Source organism: Sparus aurata, chromosome 24 (genome assembly GCF_900880675.1).
Source record: "Sparus aurata chromosome 24, fSpaAur1.1, whole genome shotgun sequence".
NCBI classification, from domain to species: domain Eukaryota; kingdom Metazoa; phylum Chordata; class Actinopteri; order Spariformes; family Sparidae; genus Sparus; species Sparus aurata.
Window position 1 is genome coordinate 4650558 of NC_044210.1, and position 19828 is coordinate 4670385.

The 19828-nt window shown below is 44.4% G+C and overlaps 1 protein-coding gene across 2 annotated transcripts; it reads left to right on the forward strand.

Moving 5' to 3' along the window:
• Positions 1–304: 304 nt before the first annotated feature.
• Positions 305–18464, forward strand: tubgcp3 (tubulin gamma complex component 3). 2 transcript variants are annotated; one of them, XM_030410258.1, is made up of 23 exons: positions 305–499; positions 1609–1716; positions 2384–2451; positions 2591–2668; positions 2802–3010; positions 4571–4731; positions 4891–5003; positions 6333–6458; positions 6554–6622; positions 7072–7204; positions 8088–8254; positions 10414–10524; positions 10734–10842; positions 11900–12089; positions 12193–12328; positions 12433–12501; positions 12622–12757; positions 13848–13936; positions 14430–14561; positions 14673–14813; positions 15056–15172; positions 15260–15354; positions 16178–18464. In XM_030410258.1, exons 1-23 carry the CDS (start codon positions 424–426, stop codon positions 16242–16244), a joined length of 2700 nt encoding a protein of 899 aa, XP_030266118.1. In that variant the 5' UTR covers positions 305–423; the 3' UTR covers positions 16245–18464. The 2 variants fall into 2 exon arrangements, with proteins under 2 accessions (XP_030266118.1, XP_030266119.1); XM_030410259.1 differs by having other exon boundaries at positions 7078–7204.
• The last annotated feature ends 1364 nt before the right edge of the window (positions 18465–19828 follow it).

Consider the following 19828-nt stretch of genomic DNA (forward strand, 5'->3'; position numbering starts at 1 on the left):
TTTATAGGCCTAGATCAGACATAAATCTAAAGGCTGTACAATCCCTCAGTAGGCAGGTTCATTTTATTTTTAAAATTCAATTTATAACTGCATTTATGTGCCTAAATAGGCTATATTATAAAATCGTATTCTTTTACAGTGGCCCATCCTCCATTCAATTCCTCTTTATGTTACAGTGTAGTCTTATCTGCCACTTTTTTTATAGCATTCTCTCATTCATTGTAGATGTCGTTCACTCATTCTATGCTCTTACTTTGAAAGGCTTATGGCGCAGGCTGCGGTCATATTCCCCTCTGCGCCGTGCTCGCTTGACTCAATTTGTCAAAATGGCGTTGCTCGTAAGAGGAGACTGGAGTTAGTTCATATTATACATCGGTTTTTATTCACATACCGGACAAAACACACAGAGTTAGCCACTGCAGTATGGCGACCCTGGACCAGAAATCACCCAATGTGCTTCTCCAGAGTTTATGCTGCAGGATCACGGGGAAAAGCGAAGGTAGCTACATCATTCAGCGCTAGCATGGTCCGCGCTTGTGTAGATACGTGCAATGCTCTAGTTATTCAGGAAACGTCAAAGCTAACCCAATTCAAAAAAAGCGGCACTTTGTCGTGGCTTTTCCTATTCCTTATCGTATATAATTTTACACATGACATAAAGTCATTGGCCGAATCTTTATCGTCTACTGGCCAGTTCGGCCTATCATTGTCATAACAAGAAGGACACATTTTGATAATAACACACGTTTTTACATTCCATTCGCCGGCTAACCCCGGTATGTTTTTGTAACGGAAGGTTGAAGAAAATATGGATTTTTAGGCTAAAATGAAACTGCTGGTCTTTTGGACATATGCCGAATTCTCTCTACCGCATTGCTGCAAGCGCACACATAAATATCTGACCGAGAAAGAATAGAGAGACAAAATGGGTTTTGTATTACTTAAGCAACGTTTGAGAACGGGACGTAGCGGGGCTCTGTCCGTTCAACGTAGTTAACGTTAGCTGTCAGCCAGTGGGTTCGGCTAAGTTATATACTGCATATCCCTCTTAACAGCGTCGTGGCATTTACAGCTGTCACCGTGATACACTGTTAATTCTGATTAAAGCAGCTGGCTGGCGGTTCACTCCAGGTATCTATCCATGAGCTTGTTAGCCAGTTAGCTCTCTAACTGACCGGTAAAATGTTTGCATGGTTACAGGATGCGCTCGTGTCTTGCTAGCTGCTGCAGGCCCCTGTTGGCTGCAGACATCTCTCAGTAAGGTTAGCACGGTTTGATCAGAAACAGGAGGGAACAATCACTGCGATGCAGTTCTTTTCGACGTGATTGATACTTAAACCCTGTAATCAGAGACACCAAAGCTTTCCAGTTGTGAAAGTTCTCTCATTTTTTTTTCCCATCCAAAGCCACATCCATTCTGTTCCATCACTGCATCCCTTTCCAAAGTGTCTAAGTTAAAAGTTTAAAGCAAAATAAATGGGGGGAAATGTAGGGTAAAAGATGCAAAAGCGCAGGAAAAACTCTCCTGCTTGTGACATGACTTTAAAGTACTTCTTACATGCACTGAGCTTCAGTGATCGCTTGTTTTGTTTTTTTTTCACCCTCCAGCTGAAGTTGCCCACCAGTTTCAGTATGCAGTGCGAGTCATTGGCAGTAACTACGCTCCCACCATCGAACGCGACGAGTTCCTGGTGTCAGAGAAGATCAAGAAGGAATGTAAGTGCTATCCGACAACACGTTCATACTGCGGGATGCTGGGCTACTGTGACATCCAATCAGAACTGCTCTGTCGTCTATCTCTGTGGCACTGTCCCCAGCCCATCAGCCAAAATCCACCCATCTCCGTCGCTGTCAGGTGGTTTTGTATACGAGCTTCCACCTTTCAGATATTCAGATGATCACAACGTGAATCACACAAGTTCACTCATATAAAGTAAACGACACTACAAGCTACAGTGATACCATTTGTTGCAGCCTTTTGCTACCAACTGTGGCACGTCTCACCAGAACTGCTGTCTCTCTTCTCCTCTTCTCATCTCTCACCTTCCCCCTTTTGAAATGCAGATTTCTGTAGTCGCTTTTTTTTTCCTTCTTTCTTATTCGTGGCGCAGTGACAGGTTTCTTTGTGCTGCGGAACAGAACGAGCAGAGCAGCGCGCAACCTGTCTGCTTTACTATGCATAGACGGACCTCGCGATGTTCAGTAGTTCATTTATCCTCCTCTTCCTTTGCAGCCTAAGTTTTGTTTGTGGAAAGGAATCTGTCTGCAGTGACTGACGGGCGTTATCAGCCTCGGCGTGTGTGTTCGTCTGTTAAATTAGTTATGAATATCGTAGGAGACTGGCGTGCTTTTGCCATTGATTTTGTCTTGCTGTTTCTTGCAGTGCTGAAGCAGAGGAGAGAAGCAGACGCCGCTCTGTTCTCGGAGCTTCACAGAAAACTTCAGACGCAGGTTGGTGTTTGGGTTTTCTCACCAGAGCAGAAAACACCCGGACTGATCACATTTTTAATTCTTCATTAAATTCATTATTAATTTCAAAGTAATCTGCTGCGACTGTGTTCGGCTGATGTCGTGTTTCCTGTCTTGACAGAGCGTGCTGAAGCATCGCTGGTCCGTTCTCTACTTGCTGCTCAGCCTCTCTGAAGACCCCCGCAAACCGTCCAGCAGAGTGAGGGGCACACGCACGCACGCACACACACTCCCTCTCTACACTTTAGTCGACTCATTCATAAAAGGTGTAAGTATGTGTTGAATACCGACTCCATCCCCTCCCGTCTTCACCGTGTCCATGTCCTTACCAGGTTGGAAACTATGGGGCACTTTTTGCCCAGGCGCTCCCCAGGGACGCCCACTCCACCCCGTTCTACTGCACCCGGCCCCAGAGCCTGGCCCTGGGCTACAGCGAGAGGGGTGCAGCTCTGTCAGCCAGCGTGGGGACCAGCGGCATCTCCAGCCTGGGAGTCTACACCCTGAACGGACCCACGCCCACGCCGCAGTCGCTGCTGGCCGGGTGAGCATGACGCCAAAAAAACGAACCAGCCGAAGAAACAGTTTTGACCTCATTTATTTTTTATGTTTGTACGGTCGTCTGTCGGTGCGGCCGACGTAAGGTGGATAATGTGCATCACTATCTTAATGCATTTTTTAATGCGTCTTAATGGATAAATTCCTTCAGCTACAAATGTTTTGACTCCACCGTCCACTACAAGCCGACATGACGCGATTGATGCCAGTGTAGTCAAAATGAAGTCATCAGTTTACACCATACATGAGACGAGAACCTGCGTCCATTTTCATGAGCGAGTCCCAGCTGTCGGCTGTGTTTAAGCAGCGCCAGGCTCCGGGGAGAGCGGGGTTATTTATCTGACGCCCGTCCTGTAAGAACACTCGGAGGCCGATAAAGGGAGCATCAATTAGCACCAGAAAACCAGCTCTCAGTCTGACCTCTTCTAAATCAGTTTTATGAGGCATCAGAAGGCCATTTAATTCCATTTATCCGCATTAATAATGCAAGAGTCCTTCAGATACGAGTGACCACCGAGCCGTCTGGGCTCTCCTTTTAGTTGTGAAAGGTGCGAATCCTTCACTCCGGTCCAAACGTAACAAAAGATCTCACGGCTGCGTTCAAATGTACCCTCTAGAAACCTTACAGCAGTGGCACTCTGATTAAGCAGAGACGTTCGTTCGACTTGTTTTCGAATGGGTTTATTTTCTGTGCCGGGTGATTTTAAGGTTTAAGCGCATTTCTGTTGCAAATCCTGAAGCTACACATGGATGTTACGTTTTAGTGTCTTTTGGGCTTTGCAGACACCTCACCAGTATCGCTGACATTTACATTTGCATTTGGGGCATTTGAGCAGACGCTGGGAAAAACAAAGTGCTGTCACTCTCTTTATTCACATGTTTGCATGCCGGGGCAGCGGTTGCTCCCAGCGACGTAAATAGTCCACAGAGCAGCCAGGCCCCGGGCTGTCGGACTGTCCAACGGCCAGTCCAACCCCCGCCGGCGTGCTTTTAAGCGTGTCACACAAGCGAAGCGACAGACTGAGGGGAGAAACAGAGAAGAGCAGCCAGGCGAGAACAGAAATGGAAGCATCACGTCACATCCCCAGGCAGCGCAGTTTATTAAATCTCCCAGAGAACCTGATACGGAGAGGGCAGAAAAGAGGTCAGCGGCTTGTGAGAAGTGCGAGAAAAGTGCAAATTACATTTTCAAGTTGTGCCGCTTAAAGCACTCGATGTGTGTTTTTCCAATTTTGGCTTTACCGAGGAGTTTAGCCGAAGCATTTTGGAGGATCCGCGGTAAAAAACCAGAGCGGCCTTTTTGAGTTTTCGTATTTTCGTGGTTGTTGACTGGATTGGAACTAAACCTTGCAGGGGGTTGTGGGGGAAACAAAGCGGGCTGTTCACCAAGTAGATTCACCCTTGGGACCAGTCTTTCACACGCACACACCCACACCCTTTGTTGTTGCATTGCTGGTTTTTAGGCGAGTATATTGAATTGCTACTTGCTATATGTATTTATTTTTTTTTTCGTATGGTTTAGAGCAACACTTTATCTGTGTTTTAGTCAGCCCCCTCAGTCCGCAGCAGGAGGCGGGCAGTCTCTGGGCTCTCGGCTGGCTTGGACTCTTCCGGTCAGCTGCTCCCCCTCCACTCTGGCCCTGCCCAACGCTCGGCCGCTCGGACCCCCGGCTCCCTCCACCAGAGTGGTCCATCCTCGAAAAGACGGTGAGAGACGCGTCGTATAGACCCAGAATGACTTTGCGTTGTTCGTCTAAGTGGTAGTTGAGTTCCAAAAAGGTTTTTTAATCTGAAATCCAATGTTTCTAACTGAGAGTATTGACTGTTTGAATGCACGGTAAAGTCTCTTGTCCTCTGTCGGTGCAGGGGAGGTGAGCGAGACGGCGCTGGTGCGGGACATCCTCTACGTCTTTCAGGGAATCGACGGCAAGTTCATCAAGATGAGCGGCCCGGATAACTGTTACAAAATAGACAGCAAGGTACCTGAACCTGCCTCTGCGCCTCTAAAGCTTTTTAAGAGACTAATCGGTTCAGCGGGTCACGCACATTACAAAGAATCGTCATCCTCATCGTCATCGTCATGCCAGAACAACCGCTAAAACGTGAACACACAGGTTCGAGTGTGAACCACACTTTTTCTGACATTCACCATCTTCTTTCGAAAGGGCCTGTTCAGCGTTCGACCGATTTTCCCTTTTAGGCCCAGCTGAAGTAATGGCCGCCACATTTTCGGAGAGGATGATATGATATCGAGACTATTGTTGTTGATTGGCCTTAAAAAGAACGATTCAACAGATCAATACGAAGCTCTTTGGCTCCGAGCCACATCGACCTCCCTCTCTCTTTTCTCTTTTCTGTGAATTCCTTTTTACTCCTTCGTGCTCGTCCTCCTCCCCCTCCCCCCTCTCACATAATATCGACGGGAAGGCCTCAGATTTAACCTGTCCCTTTTTTATTCTCGCGGTGGCGCTAAACATAGCCTCGTGGTCAATCCGCTGTCCCCGTCTTGATGGAGAAGGAGCCGGCGAGGCCGGAGATAAAAACGAGTCAAGGATGGAGACATTTTGAATTTGTCTCCGGCCACTTCGCTCCTCTGTGTAGAGCTCCCTGGATAAGAGGTTTTCGTTAAACAGATATAAATTTAATGCATCATTAAACGTGAACTATCAAATCTGTTCCTGCGAGGCTGCATGTAGTAACTCCTCCAGAGCTTTCAGAACGGTTGGATTACACATTACACATTATATTAATGCGCTTGGATCGGGACACTCAATATCATGAACATCATTTCCGCTACGTGTCATTACAGTTTATACGTTTCCAGATTAACTTGAGATGAATAAACAAAGGCAGGAAGTAGAGCCGCGTGGATGTACACCGGTCAGCCACAACAGTAAAACCACCTGCTTATTATCGTGTGGTTTCCTGTTGTGCAACCCAAAGACCTAGCGGGTGACTGGACCAGACTTGTTCCGGCATGTCCCACAGATGCTCAATCAAATTAGGATCTGGGGACTCTGGAGAAGAGGTTAATGACTTGAGCACTTTGTTGTGTTCCTCAAGCCACTCCTGAGCAGTTTTTGTGGTGTGGCAGTACAAGTTCTTGGTCTGCGATAGGTGTTGCGCGTCAAGTGACGTCCACATGAATGCCAGGACCCAAGAGTTCCCCAACAGAACGTTGCATTGTAACGAGGAGCTCACTGTCAACTCGCGTCACTTGTCAGTGGTTTCAACGTTGTGGCCGATTGATGTGTGATGTGTCATGTGTGTGTGTTGTATGTAATGTGTGCCGTGCCGTGCCTCACCAGGTGGTGCTGTGCAAGTCCCTGAGAGACACCAGCAGCAGACTGGCCGAGCTCGGCTGGCTCCACAACAAAGTCAGGAAGTACACCGACGCCAGGAGCCTCGACCGAGCCTTCGGACTGGTCGGACAGGTGTGTCTGAGTTCGCCATGTGCAATCATTATCTTGCAAAGTTTTGTTCTGCCTTGAATCCCTCCCAACACTGTCCCCTCTGTGTCCTCCATCAGAGCTTCTGTGCCTCGCTCCACCAGGAGCTGAAGGAGTATTACAGGCTACTGTCGGTCCTCCACTCCCAGGTAGGCAGAGCAAACGGTGCCAGGAAGATGAATGGGTACAGAGATGAATAGCATTCAGATGTTCAAAGAATAGAAAAGCAGCTGGATAATTAAAACGCTCATCATACAAGCAGGACCTGAGGAGAAGTCGTGTAGGATCATCAGGCAGGCAGATTATTGGCTCCAAAAGTTACACTCCATCACTGCTAACTGATATATGTACAAGTTTTCAAGAGTTCATCTGATTTATTGTTTGGTTGTGTGTTCTAATTTTATTAAGATTAAGTCTCTGAAAAGGTGCTCTTGCGTAATTTAAATGTAATATAATGGTCATGTCAATGGCGTTCAATGGTGTTAAAATGACAGTAATATGGTTTATCTTATTTATTTCTAGAGCAATATATTCTCGAACAAAAGTGATTATTGTGATAGGCTCATTGCAGGTGAACTAATACACGTGTGTGTCACAGTTGCAGGTGGAGGATGATCAGGGTATGAACGTGTGCACAGAGGGTAGCCTGACCCTCAGGAGGCTTCTGGTCTGGATGTACGACCCCAAAGTCCGACTCAAAACGCTGGCGGCTCTCGTCGACTTCTGCCAAGGTGGGTTGGAGGTTATGCGTGTGCTGTTTTTCGGAGAGGTGGGTCGACACTAGGGGTGTGCCAAAATATCGATACTACGATATATCGCGATATTTCGTCTCGAGGTACGTTATCGATACACTGGGGCCAAATATCACTATTTAAAAAGGAAAAAAATAAATAAATTATTTTTTTTTTTTGGCCCACCACCACCACCCCTCTTTGGAGGACAGCTTTATCTTTATTCAAACATAGGTATACAACCAAATAAAATTTAAAAAATGGTTTAAATAGCTCTGAAACCCACACATATAGATATTTAATGATAGTTGTAGTTAGTGTGTGTGTTAAGAAGAGACACTGTGCAATATACTCTTTGTTTACTTGGCTGTCATTCATGTGAAATTGATTGACAATGTTTTGAAATTCCTGTGAAATGGATTCAGTGCAGTCAATATATTCTGAATTTCTTCAGTGACACAGATATCGTGATGTATCGTGGATGAAATTTCTTGCAATATGTCGATTATCGCAGAATCGCTGTATCGTGATATTATCGTTATCGAGGGCAAAATATTGTGATGGTATTGTATCGCGAGGTACCTGGTGATACCCAGCCCGACAATTAATTCAATGGTTGTATTGTCGTATTCACTCACAAGATGTCACCAAAATCACACTGTCCCTTTTAAAATCTTTCAGAAAATGATGTAAGTGTATCGAATCGTATCGTTGGCTGAATATCGTGATATATATCATATCGTGAGCTGAATATCGTGTATCGTATCGTATCGTGAGATTAGTGTATCGCTTCCGCCCTAGTCGACACGCTGCGTTTTATGTAGTCTTCATTGAGAAGAACGTCCCCTGGTCGTCAGTTTCACTCTGGTTTGTTTGCTATCAGGTCGCAAAGGAGGCGAGTTGGCTTCAGCGGTCCATTCTTACGGGAAAACTGGGGACCCGCAGATGAGGGCGCTCGTTCATCACATCCTCAGCCTGGTGTCACACCCCATCCTCAACTTCCTGTACAGGTGGATCTACGACGGAGAGCTAGAGGATACCTACCACGAGGTACACACACATCTGTGATCGGCCCTTTAATAATGGTGTAACGCGTTTAATGATGTTGGATTAAAGAGTTTCACCCTGCCTCCCAGAGGTCCAGCAGGAACTCGCCGGACATTTCTGGAACACTGTTCCGTCCCACTGCTCTGACGTTTGACCCCAATGAGAGGGGAACGTTACTGAGAGAGGAGAGAAATAAAGAAAGAAAGAGAGAGGCGGGACAGCTTTTTAAACGAGGACCGATGAGGGGAGTGTAATGGAGAGCCCGGTGATGGATGTTTCTCCTTTACTTCTCCCTGCCCCTTTTTTTCTCTCTTTGCGTTTCCTTTCACACACACACACACACACACACACACGCTGTTTATGTGTCCGGCATTAACCATTCGTCATCACCGCACTCCAGTCTTAAGTGCTGCGTTTGAGAGCGGTGGGGACAAAGTTATTGCACCTTTCGGCAGGAGAATCACCCCCCGGAGAGATCGCACATAAACACATACACAGTAAACAACACCTGTAGTTGTGTGGCTTGTACCGAGATACAGCAGTAACTAAAGTTAGTAGTAGTCTGAACTTCTGCCGTGCATTAGTCGACCTTGGGATGCAGTAGTAATCATCTTGGGTGTTTTGTTTTTGTAAGACTCCATAAAGGTGCTTGCTGAGACGTTTCCCCATCGTCAAAGCTGGAGTCGATAATTCACTTATTGTGATTTATATGATTAAGGGAGGATGATTTGATAATAAAAAAAAAAGAGTGGCAAGGGAAGGAAACGGTCGTCAGTGTTGTAAACAAAGCTATCAGCCGGATATCATGCCTTATTTCCTGTGTTACCGGCATTAACTGTAAGTCTAGCAGGCTCTCTAATCAGCTGCGACCTGCTGAGGGTTTCATCCCTGGTGTTCAAACCTGTCTTTCCTTCTAGATGTAATAGCGTCTCGGGCGTAGGATGAATGCCGTCCCGCTCTCAGCAGGCCATGTGCAGAGCTGTATCCCCCGCTCCCTACAGTGTCGCGCCAGCCAGCGGTTCATTGATGTCAACCCACTGTACGTCTCATCATTGCCCTGCATGAATAAGGGACCAGAGACGTTTAATCGATGCTGACTCATCTTTCTAGGAACTTTAAAAATCCCGGCTCAGCTTTTTTCTTCTTTTCTTTTCTATTAGCCTCCGACTGTTCCAGCCACACATCATTGGCGCAGTCGGCGCAAGCCATCTAGTTGTCATAGAGGCGGCCATAACTGTTGTGGAAAGGCAGAAATTGGTAGGCGAGGCTGGGTTGATGGAAGCAAACTGTTGCTTTGCCTTAGTCTGCTCCTTTTAATTGGTATTTTTTTGGGGGCCAGTATTGGACATGGTCCCTGCTCTCTCACAGCGTTTCTCTCCAATACTCAGCATTTGAGGACTGCCCACAAGTGTCACTGTGAGAAATGACATAGTTTTCCCCCCATTCAGAATCAATGTGCTGTAAAGACCATATCAGGATGTGAGAGGAGGGGGTCAGAAAGTCACATGAGGGGCAGTTCTCTCTGCCTGAGGTGTTTACAGGAAGGTAGATAGGATGACATTTACTGTCCTAATAAAACACGAGTGGGTCACTGTCCTAGGAAAGGCATGATCAACTCAAACCTCAGGGGGTCATTGTTTTGGGAAGGAGTGATTACAAAGTGCCGTAAAAGTATGTGAACCCATTTGTTGTATTTAACTCGGTAACATTTGAAAGACTTCAGAGAACTCTCTGGATTCCGTTGAATGGGCTTTGGACCCGTCCTCCATCTATTTGAAGTGTTGTGGAAATCGGTTCAGTGGTTTTTTTGTGTAATCATGCTGACAAACCCACAAACCAACTCGGATGAAAGCACGACCTCCTTGGCAGAGGTGATAAAGACAATTTGAGGAATGACCAGCTTAATAATTAAGCACCGATTTCCTTCTTTTTCTTGACGGAAGCGTTTGTATGATTTGTTGATGAGTTCAACGTCTGTTGGAAATTTGAAAATCTGCCAATAATTTCGTTTTTTTTTTTTTTTACAGTTTCTGGCTGTGATAGTGTAATTTTAGCGATACGTTTCGTTTGTTTGTTTTATTCAGACTGTCCATTGGGTCTTTAGGTTCAAAAGGGTATTAAAGTGTGTGTCTGTGTGTGTCTGTGTGTGTTTGTGCGCGCAGTTCTTCGTAGCATCAGACCCCAATGTGAAGACGGATCGCCTGTGGCATGACAAGTACTCCCTCAGGAAGTCAATGATCCCCACGTTCATCACCATGGACCAGGCCCGCAAGGTAAAGATACACCCACACACACACACACACACACACACCTCTTTATCTGTTACAATACAAATGGCTTTTTGCCAGCTATCAGCCTGTTGACACACACATTAACAACAGTAGAACACAGAGACGTCTTTTAGCGCAGTCATTACGTCCAGCTGTTATCTCCAGGCTGCTGTTTAGCTTTGTTTTTTTTCTCTTTTTTTTCTCCGTTTTAGGTTCTGCTGATTGGTAAGTCCATCAACTTCCTGCATCAGGTCTGTCATGACAGAACGCCGCCAGGCAAAATCACGGCAGCGTCCAAGTCTGCGGACACGCCCAAAGACGGTGAGTTTCTCTCTCTCGTTCTTCTCGTGCACTCTAACTATTTCACAGCTCGTATATGTCTTCTTAGTTTCTGGGTCAGTCAAAAGTGTACATCATTTTCAGAAGAGGCAATAGAAGTCAACGGTTTTGTCCTCCTTTCTTTTTTAGTGTTTTTAAATCAGGCATACTCATGACATCACTGTCCAATAAGACGCCTCCTTTTTGTTTCCGTCCTCAGCATATTGATATTGGTATATTGACGCAGGCTAGCGGGCTGGCAGTGATCAATGCTCTTACCGCTCACTGGCCTCGTCCTCTCCGTTTGACGGTGAAGAGGAAAGAGGTATACTTAGCCGCGCTCTATCGATCCGGTCTGCAGGACTTCATCTGACCAGTTTGATCTGTAGCTGTTACTGTATCTGCCGAAGGGCACCGCGCTCTCTTCTTCACTTATCGTCCAGCAGCAAGAGGTCTGGTTGGGTCAGGAGGGGAGAATGGCGTGGTTGCGCTCGATGGCAATTTCCTTTTCTTTTTTTTTTTTTTTTGGCACTTTCTTGCTCTTCTTTTTTTAATCAATCGGCAGTTAAAAAAGATTTTGCAGGACTTGATCTTTAATAAAAAAAATGACAGAATGTTGTGTTATAATAGAGCTGCGACTAAGTTTTTAGAGAACTTTTATTTTTGAAGACACAAGGCGACAAAGTGACATGTAAAAGAAAAAAAGTGGGAAAAGCACGCGCTGAAAGGTTCCAAATATTCCATAAGGAAAAATATATACAATTGTGCAAAATACTCTTCACCTCCAAATCCCACGAACTTGGCATCCAGGCATTACATTCAAATACACACACACACACACACACACACACACCTATTCTGTCACTGATCTCCCTCCTCCTCCTCTTCCACCACCAAAAGCAGGCAACACAAGCAAGCTCAGTTACATAAAACCATGAAGCAAACATGGATTTTATCATGTTAAATTTTAAAATAATAAAGCTGATTATAAAAAAGGATCATAATTGTTGAATCTATTGAAGAGCTATAACAGAAAACTAATAACTGTTGCGTCCCTTAGCTGCGGAGCTGCTGTCCGACCTGGAGGGGGCGTTCCAGGAGAAGATCGACGCCGCCTACTTCGACACCAGCAAATACCTGTTGGACGTCCTCAACCGCAACTACCTGCTGCTGGAGCACCTGCAGGCCATGAGGAGATACCTGCTGCTGGGCCAAGGAGACTTCATCAGACACCTCATGGACCTGCTGAAGTTAGCAACACACCCTTTGAATGCATTCTCTCTTTTATGACACATCTCTATAGCAGGATCATAGCAGTACAATACTGATGTTATCTCAATGATTTTGTCCCAGACCGGAGTTGGCTCGTCCCGCCACCACTTTGTACCAACACAACCTGACCGGTATCTTAGAGACGGCGGTCAGAGCCACAAACGCCCAGTTTGACAACGCAGAGATCCTCAAGAGGCTGGATGTGCGCCTGCTAGAGGTAGTGATGTGCACGTGTGTGTGTGTGTGTGTGTGTGTGTAAGTGAGGGATTGCTTTGCTGCAGGTCTGACTTCAGCCTGTCCAAACCTTCTGTTTGCCTCCAGGTGTCTCCTGGGGACACAGGCTGGGATGTTTTCAGTCTGGACTACCACGTTGATGGACCCATTGCGACGGTAACACACGCTATTTAGGGTCTAGTATATTTTCAGTGTGGATGTTCTAACAGTTGCTTTTGTTTTCATATATGAATATACCCTTGTGTGTGTGTGTGTGTGTGTGTGTGTGTGCTTCAGGTGTTTACAAGGGAGTGTATGGGCCACTACCTGCGGGTGTTTAATTTCCTGTGGCGGGCCAAGAGGATGGAGTACACACTGACTGACATCTGGAAGGGACAGATGTGTAATGCCAAACTGCTCAAAACCATGCCTGGTACATACACACACACACACACACACACACACACACACACACACTTTTATTCTCATTAATGTTCTGATGTGTTTGTTTATTGTTGCGTTTATTTATTTTTTTATTTTATTTTTTTTAAGCATTGCATTTATTTGACAGTGACGGACAGTTTTTAAACTACATTATCCACAATACAACTTGACCATTGACAGTTTTATTAATTTTGAGTGTGTGATGCTAGTAGTAGTTGAGGTAGCCTCGAGCCGCTAGCCTGAAGTTGAGATAAGTGGGATACAAACGTCAAGTCACTTATTTCTAATGCCACGACCCCAGATTCCTTTCATTTTCATATTTGTAGTCTTAAGCTCCAACTAACACTGATTCAGTGGACATTAAGGCAATTAATGACACTCCCTGTGAAGCCATAAATAGCTTTAGGCAAATAAAAAAAAAAAGTTAACCTTGGAAATATATGGGGTTTTTTTTTTTTTGTTTTTTTCGAACATTATTTTTCAAAGTTTTCACAGTACAATGTTGCGTTTATTTATGACGTGATTAAAACACCACTAACGACGGGTGGGGGGGGGTGATAATTTATCACCCGGGTATCATAATTCTTCTTTTTACAATTCCTGAATCCTCTCTCAGAGATCAGCCCTTGAATAAAATCACAGTCAAAGTCTAATTTCCACCTGCAGGCCGAAACTATGTTGTCTATAACTTTGATTATAAAGTTAAAATGGGATGTAGCTATGATAACTCAAACTCAAAATTCCCAGTGGAAATAGAAATACAGCCACCACTTGGTGGGGACATTGCATGCTGGAAGAGGGAAGCTCATAAACAGTATATATCTTTATGTTTTACAAAGTGCCGTATCGCAGGCTACTGGACCTTTCTTGAAGATGTTTACCTCTCATCCAAGAGGCTTCTTCAGTTCAGTTCAGTTCTTCAGCTGAAGAAGCTTCAAAGTGTTTGGGTTTTTCTCTTAAAAAGCTGTACGAGCCGTGCCTCATTTAAGGACAAAATTGCCTTTCTCTGTGTTTTTCTAAGATGTAACATCTATCCTGATGTAGTTTTTTTACCTGACGTTGTGCTTTTTACCCTTCAGAGTTGTCCGGCGTTCTGCATCAGTGTCACATCCTGGCCTCCGAGATGGTCCATTTCATCCACCAGATGCAGTACTACATCACCTTCGAGGTCAGTCCATTAGCGGCGCTGCTACGTTTACAGGCTGTAAAACAACAGTTTAAAACAGTTGTAATTACTGCGGGGGGGGGGGGGGGGGGGGGCGTTCTGCTGCGTCGGTGAAATGCAACACCGCATTACTCTGATTTACAGGATCAACAGGAGCCCCCGAAAGTTTGTGAGGTTAACTCCATTTTAGAAGGTTGCTGGTTCAAGTCCAAACCAGGGAAAGTCAAAACTAATGGAGTTGTTTTTGGATGAGACAGCAGTTCTCAGCCGCAGGTGTGCGTGTTGAGTAGAGTCTGTGAATAACAGATTCCTCTGCTCAGACAGCTGATGAAATAATGATAAGAATTACAAGAGAAACATATCGACTGTGGGCCGGGAGGCGCCGACATTCTATCGGACGTGGGCCGCAGTGACTATCTGATTTTTCATAAAAGGACAATGTAATTCCCACAGAGCTTTGCTAAAGTGTGCGTCTGCGTTCTGTGTGTGCGCGCAGGTGCTGGAGTGCTCCTGGGACGAGCTGTGGAACAAAGTGCAGCAGGCCCAGGACCTCGACCACATCATCGCTGCGCACGACGTCTTCCTGGACACCATCATCTCCCGATGTCTGCTAGACAGCAACAGCAGGGTAACACACACACACACACACACACACACACACACACAGTGATAATCTTCTAGGAAAAGTGAGATTTCTGCACACGCTTCCTTGAACTCTTTTCCCGTATGTTCCGTCCAGTCTCTTTTGAACCAGCTGAGGGCCATCTTCGACCAGATCATCGAGTTCCAGAGCGCCCAGGACTCCCTGTATCGCTCGGCACTGGAGGAGCTCACTCTCCGACTGCAGTACGAAGAGAAGAAGCGACAAAGAGATGAGGAGGTAGGACCAGAGTGACCTGCGGATGAACCGCTTTGGGATACGGGGGGCGTATATGTTGCCCAACAGTTTATTTGTTGCTTCAGCGGTTTTGCTCATGGAGTCACGTGGAAAAAAAAATGGATTTGTTCGTGGAACTTTGAGCAAAAACGTGTTTTTTAAGGGGCTATAAAAGGCTACTGGATAATGAGTGATGAGTGAGTGATGTGCCGTGCCACACGGTGATAATATCCTGTTTGATTCAGGGTCAGTGGGCAGTGACAGAGGAACAGGAAGCAGAGGAGAAGAGGAGGATTCAGGAGTTCCAGGACACCATACCAAAGATGTGCTCCCAGCTCCGCATCCTCACACACTTCTACCAGGTAGCAGCCCGGTTCACCTCCCAGACTGGGCACGCGAGGGGTTTCACAGCCACTCGGCCTTCTCACGACTCCCTTTGCTTCTTTCAGAGCATCGTCCAGCAGTTCTTGGTTTTGCTGATGACCAGTTCAGACGAGAGCCTGCGCTTCCTCAGCTTCAGACTGGACTTCAATGAACACTACAGGTTTGTCTTTCAGAGCGCAGGTCAGCACAGGAACTAGAACAACCAAATAGAACACCTTCCTGAACAGTCACTCAGAAATAATCTCATTATACTCCTCTGTGTCTTATCCCAAACAAGGCTATTTATAAGAATGTTCTCCATGGCTCTCCTGGGTTCGAAATCTTAAGCGACATGATCTAAGCTCCTACAGTGTAAATGTCTTATTTGCTCAAAAACACAGGCTTTTTACTTTCAGTTTAATACTCGATTAAATGACAGATCTTGCACAAACGTATCGCAGACCAGATCGTGCGGCTTGCTTTCAGTCATTTCGAAGCACCTCGTGTTCCTGTGAGTGGCTTGATGTGCCTCCTGTGGGCTGCGCATGACGCATTTTGATATCCAGCAACAGTCACAGGTGTGAATTTCAACAAGTGTTGGACAGAGAAGATGCGGTAACAGAAACGGCATCAGGCAATTTCAGTAAAGCGTGTGTAAAACGTGTTTGTTAGGATGTTGAGATGAGGAGAGCCAGCTAAAGGGCTACAGACACGGGTTACATTCTTATTATGTATCTGATTTATTTAATATTATATATTTTTTTATTATTATATGTCTAAATAATCGAATAATGAAAAGTGTCACCGGTAATGTCTCTACTTGCAACATGCACACACTGGCAGGAGTGAGCCAGTGTGAACAATAGACTTAGAATAGCCTATAACAGATATTTTAGCACAATGTAATAACATTTATTTTATATAAATGTAGGTTGTGTTTAATTCAACCAGTTTCTTCTTCTGTATTTTGTAATTGAATGTTTTCTCATTCATTCTTTTCTCAGAGCAAGAGAGCCGAGGCTGCGCGCCTCGCTGGGCGCAAACCGCGGGCGACGACTGTCGAATATCTGACACGACGACGACCGCATCGACGGCTTCCGGTCATTGGAGCACGGGGTATGACATCACCGAGACGGAGCCAGCCGGCGCACTCCATGTCCAGATGATGTCATGCCTTGGAGGAGCGATCCAGCGCTGTTTCGAAAAAAACGCGCTCCGGCGTGGAAGACGCGGCGGCTGCCAAGTGATGACATCACAGCAGGATGGCTCCAGCGAAGTCGGCCGCGTGGGATCACAAAGGAACGCAGTTCAGTAAAATCAAACTTTCGGAGCTACTTGTGACATGCAGAGCATCACCCTAAATAGACTGCTTTAAAATTCCGCAAGAATTCAGCGAAACTCGAGGTCAATCTGGGAAATCAAAGTGGAGCCGAGTGCGAGGAGGTCGATGATCAAAGCTGCTGACTGTCAGAGAGAGTCACACAGGGCCACCTTACATGGCATGCCTTATTATTGAGAGAAAACAAAACCTTGTTTCTCAGCCTGGTTGCCAAATCTAGTCCCAACACACACATAATGTATGTACATAGAGTTTATGCAAAAATGTATGTATGTGTATATACTCATCTTTTCACGTCGGCACCTGTGGCTTCGCATCTCCTCACGGGGGCTGAACTGATCTGGGAGGCCGATATTGATATCGTTCAAATTTTTTGTATTGGTGGCAGTTATTAAAATGGTTCTATCCGATCATTTTAGTGCCCTTATTCCATAGGAGACGGTGTTTCTGCTGGACATGTGTTATCATTAAGGTGCAGTATAAAAGCATTTCCACGTCGAGGTGTGGAAAATTGATATTTATGCAGGGGTTTTTTTAGTGTAACAGACCAGCTGTCCAATCACAATCATTCATAGGATTTTCAGTGACGCGCATATACACTCGTAGACAATTCTGCTTCCAGTGACGTGAAGGCCGGAAGACTCATAAGGGGGGAAAAAACTAATCTGCTTCATTATCGCCTCTTGAAATCTGACATTTTTTATTATTATTATTTTATGGCTGTTCTTCATTACATCGGTGGGGAAGCATCTTTCTCCACCTTGACTGACAACCGACTGAATGTCATTAGAATTTGAGTTTTTATTTAAGTGTGTTTTCCTTGCTCAGTTTACAACCCGTGCTTTTCACGTCAGCGCGAGCGGCAACAAACGATCCTCTCGACAACCACGGCGACCTCACTTCTCGACCTCGCATCAACAACGGCGTCTGTAAATGTCCAGGGCGTTTCGGTCTCTTGGAAGAAGAAAAAAAAATGTAAATATTTCTGGATGAAAATCCGTGTTTGAAGAATTGAATGGTTCTACCTTTTGAATGTGGGCAGTGTATTTTCTGAAACGAGACAATATAAAGAAGAAAAGCGGACGTGGCGTAAAGTGAGGTTTGTGTCACGCGCGTATGAGATGAAGATGCTGGCGGTGTCGGCGTGGAATTGGTTCAGTGTTGTAGCGCCGCTGCTGTTGATCGGCTCCCTAAATGATTATTCACTTCTCAGCTACTGGATCACTCAGATTGTGGTATTGGTAAAGTGTCATTACATGTGTTTTCAGCTGTACGTTTACAATCACCGCTCCAGTATGGTTAGATACATCCGCTTAGAATCAGTCCTTTTTATAACCCACGCCTGAATAGTGAGCTCAAAAGATAATCATCACCGCTGCAGTGGGAGGTAACCTTTTACTGGATTGCCCTGGTAGTGCGCAGTCAGAGGTTGTTGTTTTTTTGTTGAGATGGAAAAAGTCAAGTAGATTTTTAATCATCAGGTTATACAATAATTCTCATATATAAACCGCTGTGAGCATTGACCTCGACCTGTAGGAGCGCTGATCCTGGCTCAGAGAGCGCACGTTCCCTAAAAGGCAAAACAATGAACAGATATCACACGGCTGAAAATTAAACCTGCGTTCCGACCTGTTTGTCAGGCTTCCCCAAAGTCGCGTTTAATTGTATAAGAGCGCATAAGTAAGTGAAGTCCACATAAACATGCTTGCAGTGATATGTTTATTTTTTTTGCTTCGTATGGAAGCTGGACCGGTGAAGCGCTCTCTGACAACTACTTTGTTCATATGTGAAAAAAAAAGAATTGGACTGAAATGAAACACCAAAACTAAACCTGGTTCTACACCATCTGTTTCTGTTTGTCCTCCACATTGGATAACACATGATGTATAGAATATAGGGAAAGCGATCCATCCCGCGTCTTCTTTAATAATAAAGTTTTTTTTATAAACGACTGTGCGTGTTTGTGCCTGTGTGAACTTTTCTACCATCAGCTCAGCCTCTGGGTTAAATGTTTGGACTCACTGCCACCTACAGGCCAGAGACATCAGAGATGGTGTTTGATCATTTCAGAGTAAACGTTCCAAAAGCAAGTATAATCTGAACATTTACTGAATTCAAAAGTCAATGTGATTGCTTAAAGGGCTGCGCCAGAGATTTTGTGTTACGCTTCCATGAAGCCTGGCATGTCATTTTTTTATTCTTGACTTTAGGTAACAGCATGTTTCACACAATACGATGCTTTCAAACGCATCTGGCATCATTCCAAAGCAAATGGGGCTTACTTATTTGTCATCATGTGACCTGGCACAAGCATGACCTCAAGTGATTTCAGTCAGTGATCGTATAGGATTTTTTTTTTCTTTTTTTGAAGGTAGTTTGTTTCTTTGCTAATTTCTTATTTTACAATGTAATCTAGGGTTGTTATGGCTGAATATCATCAAGAAAGTCAGTGAGTTTGGGTTTTAATTCTGTCAATCTTATTTTATGTAAATATACTTCACAAAACATATTTGTGCAAAAGTATGCATTCCAGAGATTTTGTGTTACGCTTCCATGAAGCCTGGCATGTCATTTTTTTATTCTTGACTTTAGGTAACAGCATGTTTCACACAATACGATGCTTTCAGACGCATCTGGCATCATTCCAAAGCAAATGGGGCTTACTTATTTGTCATCATGTGACCTGGCACAAGCATGACCTCAAGTGACTTCGGTCAGTAATCGTATAGGATTTTTTTTTTCTTTTTTTTGAAGGTAGTTTGTTTCTTTGCTAATTTCTTATTTTACAATGTAATCTAGGGTTGTTATGGCTGAATATCATCAAGAAAGTCAGTGAGTTTGGGTTTTAATTCTGTCAATCTTATTTTATGTAAATATACTTCACAAAACATATTTGTGCAAAAGTATGCATTCAAGAAATAATGAATAAAATACCTCTACTACGACAGCAATAGTAATGATAATAAAACAATAACAACAACAACAGTAATGACAATAACAACACGAATAACAAAAATAACAGCAACTTAACAATAAACAGTAATACCAATAGTAACAATTACAATGATAACAACAAAGATAATGATAATAACAACAATATTAATAACAATAATAGCAATAATTATGACAATAATGATGCTAACGATAATAACAACAATGATACAAATAAGTCATAGTAATAATAACAACAATAATAATGACAGTAATAATAAAACAATAATACTAATAATAACAGTAGCAATAATAATAACAATAATAATGTTGATAATAACAATAATGATACAAATAACAGTTATAGTAGTAATAATACTAATAG

Excerpts from the sequence above, each read along its gene's own strand:
- tubgcp3 (XM_030410258.1), top strand. The coding sequence starts at position 424 with ATGGCGACCCTGGACCAGAAATCACCCAATGTGCTTCTCCAGAGTTTA. Across the intron at positions 5,004-6,332 it reads GTTACAAAATAGACAGCAAG|GTGGTGCTGTGCAAGTCCCT; the intron begins GTACCTGAACCT and ends GTGCCTCACCAG. Across the intron at positions 12,758-13,847 it reads ACTGCTCAAAACCATGCCTG|AGTTGTCCGGCGTTCTGCAT; the intron begins GTACATACACAC and ends TTTACCCTTCAG.